The 13,675-nt window shown below is 39.2% G+C and overlaps 1 protein-coding gene across 1 annotated transcript in view; it reads right to left on the bottom strand.

The window, feature by feature from the left end:
* Positions 1 to 13,675, bottom strand: part of LOC130868159 (cytochrome b-245 heavy chain) — a 35,973-nt gene that overhangs the window by 12,139 nt on the left and 10,159 nt on the right. The window contains exons 4-8 of the mRNA XM_057760412.1: positions 10,890 to 10,974; positions 9,247 to 9,392; positions 5,559 to 5,749; positions 3,712 to 3,841; positions 1,258 to 1,350 (exon numbers count right to left, since the gene is read on the bottom strand). Of these exons, the coding sequence (XP_057616395.1) occupies positions 1,258 to 1,350; positions 3,712 to 3,841; positions 5,559 to 5,749; positions 9,247 to 9,392; positions 10,890 to 10,974 (645 nt within the window). The remainder of the gene's footprint in view (positions 1 to 1,257; positions 1,351 to 3,711; positions 3,842 to 5,558; positions 5,750 to 9,246; positions 9,393 to 10,889; positions 10,975 to 13,675) is intronic.

Raw genomic sequence — 13,675 nt, 5'->3', positions numbered from 1 at the left:
AAAACTTGGGATTTAAGTGTATCTCATATGACAAGGCTGCAAACAACTTCCTCTGCTCTGAAATACAGAATTGGAAAGCATCATTTTGAATAGAGAAAATTATGTTAAAAATTGTTTACCATGTTGTAATTTTGTGTAGTAAAAACAGTTCTTTCATGTTGCAATTTTATTACTATACACACAAGGAGACTTTATCAAAAGACATTTTGATAAAAGCACTCTTACTGGAGTATTTTTAGATAATCCCTGTTTCTTGTATTTCATGAGAAGAAAGTTAATGTTTATTTTCTTCACAAGATAACAAATTTACCCTAGAAAATAAGGAGAAATATTTGTCTGGTTTTGTCATGCCTTATTTATGAATGGAAAAAAATTGTGGCAGGCTTCTTTGTCAGTTGCTAGACTTTTAAAAATAATACAATATACATAACATAAAAGGAGAGCAGTTGCATGTTCCTACATTGCAAAACTCTCAATGCCAGCAGGACTAGCTCTACTATGACTCTCCATAGGTATCAACTGAAACAAGTTACAAGGAAGACAGAAGAAATTTTTGTGTCTTTCAAAACATAACCTATAATAGGCTTTTTGTAAATCCTTTTTGAAGTGAATTGATCAGAATTAAATTTTATTTGACAAAACAATCTTGTTGGGTGTTTACTATAACAAGGAACTTTTCTATCTATCTATCTATCTATCTATCTATCTATCTATCTATCTATCTATCATCTATCTATCTTTCATCCATCTATCTATCTGATAGAGTCTATCTAATTGTATATCTCTTTATTTCATAAGAAAAACAAAACATAGGAAAACAGAGAAAAAGCATTCCAGACTTGGAGCCTGGAGACCAAATGCAAGGTAAAAATTATGTCTTAATCCACTTGATATATTGAACACTGCAGCATTAATACACTGTGATTACTTATAAAGAATAGAAAAAGGAACTAGAAATGTCTTTCAACCTCCTTTATATGCTTCTTGCTGTTTTTAGTACCTGAAAGTTTTTGCCTCACTAATACATGTGTGTGTGGAGGCAGGTATCATAAAAAGTGATATGTTTTAGTGTCCCCACTTAAAGGACAATTCATTTCATCATTAAGTTAAATTCATTCAAATAAACTGTAGGCTTTCTGTTTTCAGTTTAATAAAAATAACATGGCAAAGAGATCTTTTTGAACATCAATGTAGAGAATGTGAGGAGACTTGCCCATGCGATACTTAGCTACTAAGAATTCCATCATGAGTGAATACCTTGGTGATGACCACCTTCTGTTGTGATCGCCAAAACCGGACCAGCCTCTCACAGAGATACAGGAACATGGGACCCACTATCCATTTCCAAGTCTGTAATTGCATCAAATACAAACATGAGATGTGTTAAGGGAGTGATGACAGCTAGTTAAATATTAAGAAGAAGGAATCATTTTACAAGCCAGGCTAACCTCTGTAAGCTTATTTAAGTATTTAGTACTGATGAGCAGTTTTTTTTAAATAAAATATAATATATTAAACTATCAAAAGTTAAGATAAAGTGTAAAGTCAGTAAAACAGATGTTGGGGTTATATGTTGTATGATCTGTAGCTGTGGTGTGAGGCTTTCCAAAGAAGAATTTCCTACAAGAATGAGATTTCCTCTCAGTGTTACAACCAAAGTTGGACTAGCCTACAACAGAGGACAGATGGTACCAGAGTGAACCTGACTCTTTTCAGCAACACGAGATTTTTTAATGCAACGTTGCAATTGTTTTCTCCCAGCCATTGAGTCTCCAATTAATCTTTTGCAAGATGACAAACTCTAGGAGCTATGCTTTTGCTGAAGGAACACACATGAAGGTTCTAAAGCTTCTATCCAAGTCTCTGATTAGAATATGGAAATTGCTTCATAGATTTTTAGGCTCCATATAAACATTTAGGCCCAACAGTTCTACCAGTTGGATTCCTAATCTAGTATTTGAAGTATCAAAAAATTAGAAATATCTAAAATTTAATTTTCTAGAATGGAATCTGAAGTAGAAAATAAGAGCCATGTTCCTCATGTATTTTGGTTGGTTTTGTTATTCTTTTTCTTGTCAACTTGACACAGGCTAGAGTTATCTTGGGAGAGGAATCTCAACTGAGAAAATGTTTTCATCCAGATTTCTAAGTCTTGATTGCTGATTGATGAGAGAAGGGCCCAGCTCACTGTGGGCAGCGTAACACTTGGGCTGGTGGTCCTGGTTTCTGTAAGAAAGCAGACTGAGCAAGCCAGGAGAAGCAAGACAGTAAAAGCAAGCCAGTAAGCAGTACCCTTCCATGGCCTCTGCATTAGTTCCTGCCTTGCGTTCTTGCTTTCACTTCCTTCAGTGATGGAGTGTGACCTGAGATTTATAAGCTGAAATAAACTATATTTTTGACATTATATTGTTGGAAAAATTGAAAGTACTCAGATTCTTCACACCACTATTCAAAACTGAAGAATATCTGTAACAGAGGTACAGAGTATTCTTTTGGTCTACCTCATCTTTATAAGATGGATATTTAAAAGTCTCCCATCTATTTCCTGATTGATACCATAGAGTGACATTGAACGGCATTATACTTGGACATTTCCTTTGATAGCCTCATAAACCTAGAAGTAATTTTGTGACTGTTGCCTGCAAAGATAGTAGAACTCACTCTAGCTGTCATCAAAGAACTGTGCCTTCCGTAGCCCATAAAATAACTGAAAATAAGGTTTGTTTTTTACCCTTTCTATTAATGGCTGAATATAGTAGGGGCAAGTCACTGCTGAGTCAGCTTGATTTCATTTATAAACAAGGATACTCAAAAACATTAAGCTGCTGTAGAGTGATGGGCATAGTAAAAGAATATTCCCATGCCAATAGGAGAAAATGGGATAGACTTGTCTTTATGTTATACAATGCAGGAGAGTTATAATACTAGTTATACAAAAGAGTTAGATCACTAGTCAGAAGCCCCAGACAAATGTTGGCTTTTGTTTCATTTTACAACAGTGGCTAGCACAGCAATCAACAAATTATAATGTCTACCAATGGAAAGAAAGATAACATGAAGATTATAAAGCTTGCTTTATGGGGCATAGATATCAAAGACCACCCAGAGTGGAGTTCAGAAGAACTCTCTATGGGAGAAAGCAAGAATTTCACCTTGTTTCCCCCTTTGCCCTTGCCTTGCCCCTCCTCTCTCACAAGGTGTTTGTATGTTTGGTGTTTGTATGATTTTGGCTGTGCAACCTTTGTCATCCTGGTAGATAGGATCCTCTGATGAATAAAGGCGTCTAATGTGCTACTTCATCTGTTTTCTTAACAGTTCTGAAGCCATATAGAATGCCATATAGACTTCCCGGTAACCAAAGAGATCCACAGCTCCTTATAGGTGGATCATTTGAGCCATACAACTCATATCAGGATAGAATCCCTAAGTGCACCTCAGAAAATCATTAACTGATATTATTGTGACCTTCATAGCCAGAAGACGAGGAGGAGATGGTGGTGGTGGTAATGGTAGCTCTTAACCCCAAAGAGCAATTTAAAAGCATTGCTTTCCAACTTCATTCTAGGACATTGACAACAGATCAATGTAAAGTTTGTTTTTCAAGAAAAAGTTCTAGCCAATTCACATAGTAAGGTATCTATAACAATATTTGTACCTGTTTCTTAAACCTACCAGTAATAGCACTTTAAAAGAAATAATAAAAATACATACCATAGGAGGGTTTCCAGAGAACTTGGGTACTGGGCACTGCTTTATTTTTCCCCATTCTGAGATTTTGTCTTCACAGAATTTTATATCATGCTCATTCAAACTATCTGTAGTCTGTCCACGTACAATTCGTCTGATGAATTAAAAAAAAAGTAAGTCTACATCACTTACTAACGAGACAGTAAGCTGTTTGAGTGTTTTAGACTCTTGAAATCCAGGGCCTCATATATGCTAGGCAAGCACTCTAACAATGAGCTGTATACCCTTACATTTCCTCCTTAAAGATTGAATTTAGTGACCAATGGACATGACATGTGAAAAGCAGGAGTCTGAGGAATAGTAATTACAAAAGAACTTTATTCCCTAGTTCCCATGGGGAATAAATAATAGAAAAATATGATTTTTCTCCTTGTGCTCTAAATAATAGGAGCAAGAGTCTGCAAATCATAATTTCAAATCCAGTTCAGTGGTTACCTAGACATGAGACCCTGGGCAACCACTTAATCAGTGTAAATAGCAACTGTGGCTTAGATAGAGACTAAAGCAAATGCATCTCTGTCTAATCCAAAGGAAGACAGCTCTCTGTGCCCCTCTCCAAACAGGAAGTGGTGGAATTGGTAAAGGAGGGAGAGGAAGTAATGCCTCACTTTTGTAGGATTCTCTGAGATAGCTGGATTGTGAGCAAGTTCCACCTTAAGACACTGTTACTTTAGGGGACTCAGGAGATTGTTCATCCCACAGATTTCTCAGTGCTTAGAAAGAGTTTATGAGGGTTTCAAATCGGGAAGTAGGATAAGAATGCACACAGAAGGTGGCCACAGTTGCTTCTTCTCATCCTTCCTCTTTTCATTCTCAAGACTTGCTCACCCCTAGCTGACTTGGCTTGAGTTTTGCATATTTACTTTCCCCCACCCTTATGTTCCTGGAACTCTATACCCATCATGGAACTTCCCTGGGCTTGGCTTTTTTGTGAAGGTGGTATAAAAGAGTAGAAAAATGAAACCTGATATTAAAGCAGATTTTCCCAAGCATACAGCCTAGCACTGTGTATCTTTATGGGAGTGCTCACCACAGCCCACTCCAGAACACCTGTTCTCTAGGCTACACACCAGTTGGGAGTGGTTCGGCACATGTATTTTACCATTTTTACTTTGGGGTTCCACATCTATACAATAGAGGAATTAAAAGAAACATCGAATGTCAAGTTCTTAGCACTTGACATAGAGTTTGGTAGAAGTTATTACTTTTATCATATTCAAAAGTTGAAAAGCAATGCCCATGTGTTTTTCTAGCGGGCATTCCTCCACAGTTCTGGTGATAGATCTTCATACTCAGAAGGCAACCAGTAATGATTGTTTGCTTAAATCAAAACCAGTTGGACAACAGAAACCCTCTTCAACTGATTAATCACTAACTCTTTTACTTTGGGATTTTGCTTAACCTACTTGTGATTTACCCATAGGAAACACTGTGGTGGACAGTCAAGAACCTACCAATGCTTTCAATAACGTATGGCCAGCAGAGTGCAGACTACCTTGCTTCTCTTTAGGTGGGAATTTGTAGTGTGTACACAATCATACACAGTAGCCTTGAAACTAAACATAGACAGTTTATTTTATATACTAGGTATATGTTTCAAGCTTATTTTAAGTAGCTGCAGTGTAAACTAGATGGGTACAACAAGAAAGCAAAGATATTGTTGTTTCTTTTGACTGACCTCTGCTGTCTTATTGTATCCCTTCAGCAGAAAGGATGACCATACAAAAGCAAGGAAGTCACTGTGCCTGTCACTGGGCAATACATCTAGACAGTGAACCCAAAGCCTTTGGCAATGGAGTTAGAAAACTCACTCAGCTCCATGGATGGCAAGGCCGATGAAGAAGATCACAAAGAGATGGTGTGTATACCAGAATACTTCAAAGTAAGATCTCCGGATGGTTTTCGTAGAGGATGTGATAATTAATATGAGACACAGTGTGATGACAACTCCGGTGATGCCAGCCAACCGAGTCACGGCCACGTAGAGGCCTCCTTCAGGGTTCTAGAAAATAGAAACATGCAGGCTCATAACTGCAGGAGGGTCACTATTAAAGCTGTTGTATAATTTATTTCCTGTCCCTTTGGCTATCCTCATCCTAGCGCTCAGAGAGATACGGTGTTGAGGCTTCCAAATTTAAACTGCTCACATTGTTGAGGTGTCACAGATAAGTAAGAACTATTACAATTACATTCCATGATTCTAACGGAGTTCAACTATAAAGAACTGGCCTAGTAAAAGTTGTCCTCAAAGTGCCTTATGTTCTCTATCTCATTGATTTGAAAAGGTCACAGTGCTTAATTGGCTAATGAATTTAGAATAGCTGCCATCTGAGGCTGGGTTTCACCATGCTGGATCCTGAGATGACAGTTCATGGGCAAGTGACTTAGAAACAAGGTGTTCCAAGAGAAGCTTCTCAGCAAAGGCACAGCTCAGAGAAAAGGAGAAAGCCAGGCAAGGGGGAACTCATGGACAACATCTCACAGGGCTAGCTTTAACTTGATTTTAGAGATGTTCTCTCATTATGTCTATTTCAGGAAACTGAAAATAAATTGGTAAAATGGTCAGATCTCTTAGCAGTTGGCAAAGGTAGGCCGTGATACACAGAGATACACAGGGTCAGGCTGAGGCTATCCCTTGTGAGACTGACCCTATTTTGTTTGTTTGCTTTGTTGTTGTTTTTGTCTCCCATCTCAGAGAATTCTATTTAATAAGGCTGAGAGAATGTCGTACCCTCAGGCATGCACAAACCACTCTGAGAGTAAACTATACCTCAGAGTTTGGACGGACTAAAGGGGAAGAAGCTATACATCAAGGCCTGCATTCATCAGTTATTTGCCAAAGGCATCTCAGGGAGAAGTAACTAAGCAGATCCTTTCAGAGCTCATCCTTGGGCAGAGACACGGGCGGGGTGGGGGTGGGGGTGGGGGCTCAAGGCAGTCCTTAGAAGAGAAGACAGGCGAAAGAATTGAGAAGGCAAATACTGTGGGGGAAGTTCAGACCCAATAAAAGTGACCCAAGGAAACTGGAACAGAGTATGACAATGTCAGTTCAACTAATATGGTCAAATTGTCATCCCTTAAGCAGATTACAATCCACAGTTCCAGAGAAGCTAGGTAACAAGGAGAACCCTAAGAGGGACACATGGATCACGCTGGGAAGGGGAAATAGATAAGATCTCCTGGGTAAACTGGTGGGGGGCAGTAGAGGGAAGAGGATGGGGGAACATGTGGGAACAGGATGGTAGAGTTGGGGGAGGGTTGGAGTGGGAGAGCAATGAAAGAGAGATCTTGATAGAGGGAACTTCTATGGGGTTAGGGAGAAACCAGGCGCTAGGGAAATTCCCAGGAATCCACAAGGATGACCCCAGCTAAGACTCCTAGCAATAGTGGAGAGTGTGTCTGAAGTGACCTTTTTCTGCAATCAGATTGGCGAATACTCTGTCATCCCAGAGCCTTCATCCAGTAATTAATGGAAGCAGATGCAGAGATCCACAGCCAAGTACCAGGCTGATCTTGGGGAGTTCAATCAAAGAGAGGGAGGAGTATTATATGGGCAAGGGTGGGAGGCAGTCAAGATTATGATGGGGAAATCTATAGAGATAGCTTTACCCGAACTAGTGGGAGTTCATGGACTCTAGACTCTCAGCTGGGGACCTGCATGGGACCTGAACTAAGTCCTCTGCATGTGAGTGACAGTTGTGTAGCTTTGTCTGTTTGAGGGGTACCTGGCAGTGGGACTAGGATCTATCCCTGGTACATGGGTTGACTTTTTGGAGCCCATTCCCTATGATGGGTTGCCTTGCTCAGTCTTGATGCAGGGGGGGGGGAGGAGCTTGGTCTTGCATCAACTTGACATGCCAGGCTTTGTTGACTCCCCATAGGAGGCCTTAATCCTTTCTGAGGAGTAGATGGGGGTGGGTTCAGTGGGGGAGAGGGAGTGGGAAGAAGGGCGGGGGAGGGGGACTGTGGCTGTGGTTGGTATGTAAAATGAATAAAAATTTTAAAAAATCGTCATCCTTATACATCACAATGCACAATGGAAAGAAAAATTACCCACGGTATCACATAAAAAGCAGTTATGAATCATTCCAGTTTTTCTTATGTCAGTTTGAATGTAAACATTTTGGAAAAATTAAAGTATTTTTTTGTCTTGTAGATGTTTGTCTAACCTCAGAAAATGTGTTCAAAATTTAGTGGGGAACTTAACTATCTTCCTAAGCCACATGGTTCATAAAAATGGCCAGAGCTCCTTTCTAAGTGGAAGAAGCATCAGAAACTCATGGGATGAGAACCCATAGATACCATGGGGGTTCACAGGTGCCCACAAAAACAAAAGTAATTAAATAAATCTTAAAAAACAAGACCTTTCTGAAATCATGCTTGAGTTTAGACAAAATGTGGGTTCTTTACTTATTTCAGATAGCCCTGTTCTTTTCTTTCTGCCTCCCAGAAAAATAAGTTAGACAGTAAGTAGTTCCAGAGCTACCCCCAATTTTGGATCATATATGATTCATACAAATACTGACTTTCTTTTTATTTTATTTTATTTTTATTTTCTAAAAAGGAAACAAACTATCTTTTCTTCATTAGACATATCAATCCAAATTCCCACTCTCTCCCCTCCTCCCATTCTCTCCACTTACCCCCCACCTCCATCCACTCCTTGGAGAGGGTAAGACACATCGCTTTAGGGAAGGTCCAAAGCCCTCCCTACTATATCTAGGTTGAGCAAGGTATTCATTCAAAAATAATAGGCACCCAAAAAGCCAGTACATGCAGTGGGGATAAATGCTGGTGCCACTGCCAGTGGCCCCTCAGTCTTCCCCAGCCATGCAACTATAAAGCACATTCAGAGGAACTAGTTTCATCCTATGCTTGTTTCTTCCCAGTCTAGCTAGAGTTCGTGAGCTCCTATTAGCTCAGGTAAACTGTTTCAGTGGGTGAATCCATCATGGTCTTGACCTCTTTGCTCATATTCTCACTCCTCCCACTCTCTAACTGGACTTTAGGAGCTCAGTTCAGTGCTCCGATGCAGGTCTCTGCCTCTGTTTCTATCAAATACTGGTTTTCTTAAACCTTCCCTCAAATCATCTAATATAAGCCTAAGTGGCCTAGTAAGTCCCTTATAACATCCTCTGCAGGTATACACTTGGACATCTTTAAGGCATGAAATCTCTTTCATTGTGGCAAATAATAAAGCCAATTTTGATCACACATGAATCTCTTCTTTATTTTATTGTGTGCACAGTCATGGGTGAGTGTGAGTTCCTACAGGATCTGCATACAAAATTTCTCCAGGAGAGTCCAGGGATCCAGGAAATACCTGAGTAGTCTGTGCACATGTCACCAAGAGGGCTTACATTCTAAGCCATTGGCAAGCTTTCATTGTTGACTTTAAGGGACAAATTATAGCTTTTCATTGTTCCAGTTTGAATAGCCCAGAAAACATTTGAATCAAAAAAAAAAAAAAGAAAGAAAGAAAGAAAAGGGGAGGCTTACCTTGATTTTTTCTCTAGCAAAATTGAGATACTCTTCATTGTCCTTGTCACCAATTTGAGAGAGTGCTACTGAATATGGGTCAGAACTGTTGACTCTGGCATTCACACACCACTCCACATTGAACAGATGTGCAATGGTGTGGATCGCTGAAGAGGGCAGAGAAGAGAAACAAAGGAAAGGAGAGGTATGCAAACATTATTGGAGTCAAGGCTTCTGGCCGCAGCCTCTGACACCCAAGTGAAACAGGGATGTGGTCCAGGATGCTGTAAACAAAAACTGGGTTCCAATAACCACTGAAGCAAGACAGTTCTAATAGTCCAGCTCCTTTTCACCTGTGTGACTGTGAGAAAATCGTGCAGCCTCTCTGGTATTACTTCCCTCATTTGTAAAATGAAAGTGTTGAACTAACAGTTCTGAAGATTCAACCAATTTCTAGGATAGACATTTGATATAGTCACATCTTCTCTTTTCCCCTATTGTATCTGTGCTCAAGTGAGAAAAGAAATCATGTGATGTCTGATAAATCACTTCCAGAGAACAGTGACAAACATAATTGAATTAATACGAACTGATGATCAACAGCATCAATGTCTTAAAATAAGTTACAAAGAAAACTGCATTCATTATCTCGTTATCACTTGCCTAGAACTTCCTAGGGGCCTGCTACTGTTATAAGTGCTTTACAATTACTCGATCCTTATATGCCAATGAGCTAAGTACATTTAATATCAGGTCACCTAAAAGATGAGGGAAATGGGGCATATATTGCTTTAAAACCTTGCTCAAGGTCACCTAGCCAAAAAGCAGCTGAATTACGGATCAAATCCAAGCTGTGTGGCACCCGTGTCTGCATTTTTACTGGTATAGCACACTGTTTTCTAACAGAATATTACCATTAATTTCTTTTGAAGCATTTCATTTAGCACAACTCAACGTCCTGCACAATCTTATAGAAGAGAAACCCAGTTGAACACCTTTAATGTAAGCTCATTTTCATCAGGTAAGAGAGAGTCCTCACAGGCAGACTAAAGCCTTTTTTGTTTATTACTATTTGTGTCTATTTTCTGGCATATAAAATATTTAAGTGAATTAATGGAGACTATATTAACAGTTCTAGGCACATCCCCTACCACAACAGTGATAATATAATATATTACATATAAAAATATATTATATGCATACATACATGCGATAATAGTAATAATCACTAAGGTATGTAGGTGATAAGGGGTTCCTTAAGGTATTTTCAATTTATAGCTCATATTTCTGTAGATTTACTGCAAAACTCCACAAACTCTACATTTGTAGCAATGTAATTTGGTAGAATTAATAAAAATTTTTGTGTGTCCACTAACAAACATTTTTCATACTAAGATCATAGAAAATGGTGAGAACAGGAGGGCAAACTTTATGGCATATTGTTATTTTATTTATATAAGAAGATCGTATGGTTTTCAAAAAATCCACCATAAATGTAAATCCTAACATCAGAAAATAGAGTTTGAATGCATTTGAACTGAACTCATCTGACCACCATATAATGGACATAATGGACTTGTAGAGTTGGATACACGTGTGTATCCAAGAATAGAGGGCTCCTCTGTTACAATTGGTTTGCAATTCAAACATCTTTTCAATCTTACCAGTGTGAAGTGCTATCATCCATGCCACCATTTTATGGAAAGTGAGGTTCCGATCCAGTTGTCTTCGAATTCTTGTTGAGCAACACTTTGGGTGAAGAGAAAAAAGAATGGTGGAAATTGTTCATGTCAAAGCCTTCTATGTCCCAGGCACTTTACATGCATCATTGCATGTAATTCTCATAACTGCTCTACGAGGACATATTTACATCCACTTGGTTGATGAGAAAACTGATGGAGGTAGTAAGTCATCTCTCCCCATTCAAACAGCAGGCTTAAGTAATAGAGTTCCTGTTCTCATAGTGACATGAAGCCCTCTCTGAAATACCTTTCTCATTGTATAAAGTTTTGAATTTTGACACAATATATTCCTAGTTATGAGGAATTTATTTAAAGGGGGCCTACGATTTCATAAAGAGTTGACTTATTGTTTGTTTCCTAGGAGCCCAGTGGGGACAAAAATGAGTGAACAGTTCTAGAAAAGTGAGTAGGTCTTTAACCCAATTGCTCATATACACTATAGAAGGAGGTCATCTAGGTCACAGACATTACAAGGAAGATGACTGTCACATAATAATAATAAAAATAATGATGATGATGTTGATGGTGACAACAATAACTAGCAGTTACTGAGAGCTTGTGGAAGAACTCTTCAAGCCTTTTACATGTATTGGCTTACTTAATTCTTACTCTATGTCAGTTTTATTAAGGAGAGACCATTACCTAACAGCTGAGGAAACAAAGGTGATTATCCTGCCTTATGTGATATAGTCCATAATGGACAGAGATGAGATTAAATCCAGATCATCTGAGAAATTTTTGTATCAATATTGTAGTAATTTATATCATCCCTTGACACTCAAATTAGAAAGTTGTCCAGTGCATTTGACCCATATCCATATGTTAGAGTGCATGAGTTTGAATCTGGAGTCAAGTCAGTGCTCAAAGCAGAGAAAGCAAAACCTTGTTGGTGGTTGAAACAGATGCTTATCCTCACAAAATCTGGCTATTGGCTTGTTCTAGCTGCTTTGCACCACAGTTTAAATGTACTGTTGTAAAAAGTTAAAGTTCTTTAAAGAGGACAGTGACCTTCTAAACCAATCTTAGGTATTGTCAATATATGGATCTAAATTTTGTATATAATTTAAATAAGGAGGTTACTTATTTTTAATAAAATATTCCGACTTTGTAGAAAGATATGATTGGTGGACAATTGTACCTGCTATACTGTTTCTCAGTTCATCACACCTAAAAGGAAGGAAGGTTACATAAAAGGTGACTCTTTGAATCACAAAAATACTAGTAAGGAAGACGATAAGGCTTCCAAATAAAGAAGAAAAGCTTTATCAAGTATCTTGTGGGACCCAGGTAATTTACTTATTTACTAATCACTTGATGCAATAATGCAAGTATTCTCGTCTCCATTATAGACAAAAAAATTAAAATTTCACTTTGGCCTTCTAAAGTTCACATCCCTTTCCATCAAATCAGATGCAAGGACACCACCATTATTATTCTAAGTGCCTCAAAAATATGACTTAAATTTAAGTTTTGGGATCCTTAGTGGAAAGTGGTCAAAGAAAGTGAGGGTAGGAGAACAAAGACTAGAATGGAAAGAAATCCATAAAGGGCATATTAAAGGGCTACCACTGTGCTTTAACAGTGGGGTCATTCAGACCAGGCAACTCCTTTATAGTTTTAAGAAAACAGCCTCCTGCTTCTTAACTGCCACAGTCCTTCAGTTTTTAAGAGTCCTTCTGATAGGCATAATTCTGGAAGACTTGTAATGACCTTGTGCAATCTTCTCCCTTGACTTTGGATGAGACCTGTGACTAGGGTGTGTGATTTTGTTAGACGATAATGATAAAATGGATTCTGCAGATGTAAAGTCCAAAACTGTCTTAAAGAGAGAGATTTTCCCCCCCAGGTATCCAACACCATCACATAAACTCTTGAAATCTAGGTCTAGACGTTCCAAGTGGAGGAAGCCAGAGATTTAAAATACAAGAAGGATTTAAGATACTGTTGCTGAAGTGGCGGAGCATGTAGGCTCCAAAAGTGACCACGGGATGACTACTAGCAAGGAGACAGGGATCTGAAACTATAATGAATAGAATTTTGCTAAGAAGGAGTTTGGAAAGGGGTTTTTGGTTTGTTGTTTTTCTATTTTGTTTTACAGAGCTGAGGCGGAACCCAAGGCTCTGTACATGCTAGAAATATACTCTATCTCTAAGATAGAGTTTCAGAAGAATATTTTTTTTATTGAAAAAAAATTTTCCCGCTTCCTCCCCGCCTCCCATTTCCCTCCCCCTCCTCCCGCCCCTCTCCCCCTCCCCCCCACTCCTCTTCTCCTCCCTCTCCAGTCCCAAGAGCAGTCAGGGTTTCCTGCCCTGTGGAAAGTCCAAAGTCCTCCCCCTTCCATCCAGGTCTAGGAAGGTGAATATCCAAACTGTCTAGGCTCCCACAAAGCCAGAACATGAAGTAGGATCAAAACCCCGTGCCATTCTCCTTGGCCTCTCGTCAGCTCTCATTGTCCGCTATGTTTAGAGAGTCCAGTTTTATCCCATGCTTTTTCAGTCACAGTCCAGCTGGCCTTGGTGAGCTCCCAATAGATCGGCCCCACTGTCTCAGTGGGTGGGTGCACCCCTCGTGGTCCTGACTTCCTTGTTCATGTTCTCCCTCCTTCTGCTCCTCATTAGGACCTTGGGAGCTCAGTCCGGTGCTCCAGTGTGGGTCTCTGTCTCTATCTCCATCCATCGCTAGATGAAGGTTCTTCAGAAGAATATTTT

The sequence above is a fragment of the Chionomys nivalis genome, chromosome X (assembly GCF_950005125.1).
Source record: "Chionomys nivalis chromosome X, mChiNiv1.1, whole genome shotgun sequence".
NCBI lineage: Eukaryota > Metazoa > Chordata > Mammalia > Rodentia > Cricetidae > Chionomys > Chionomys nivalis.
The sequence above is the reverse complement of the archived record's forward strand: the minus strand, read 5'-3'. Positions and strand labels throughout refer to the sequence as shown.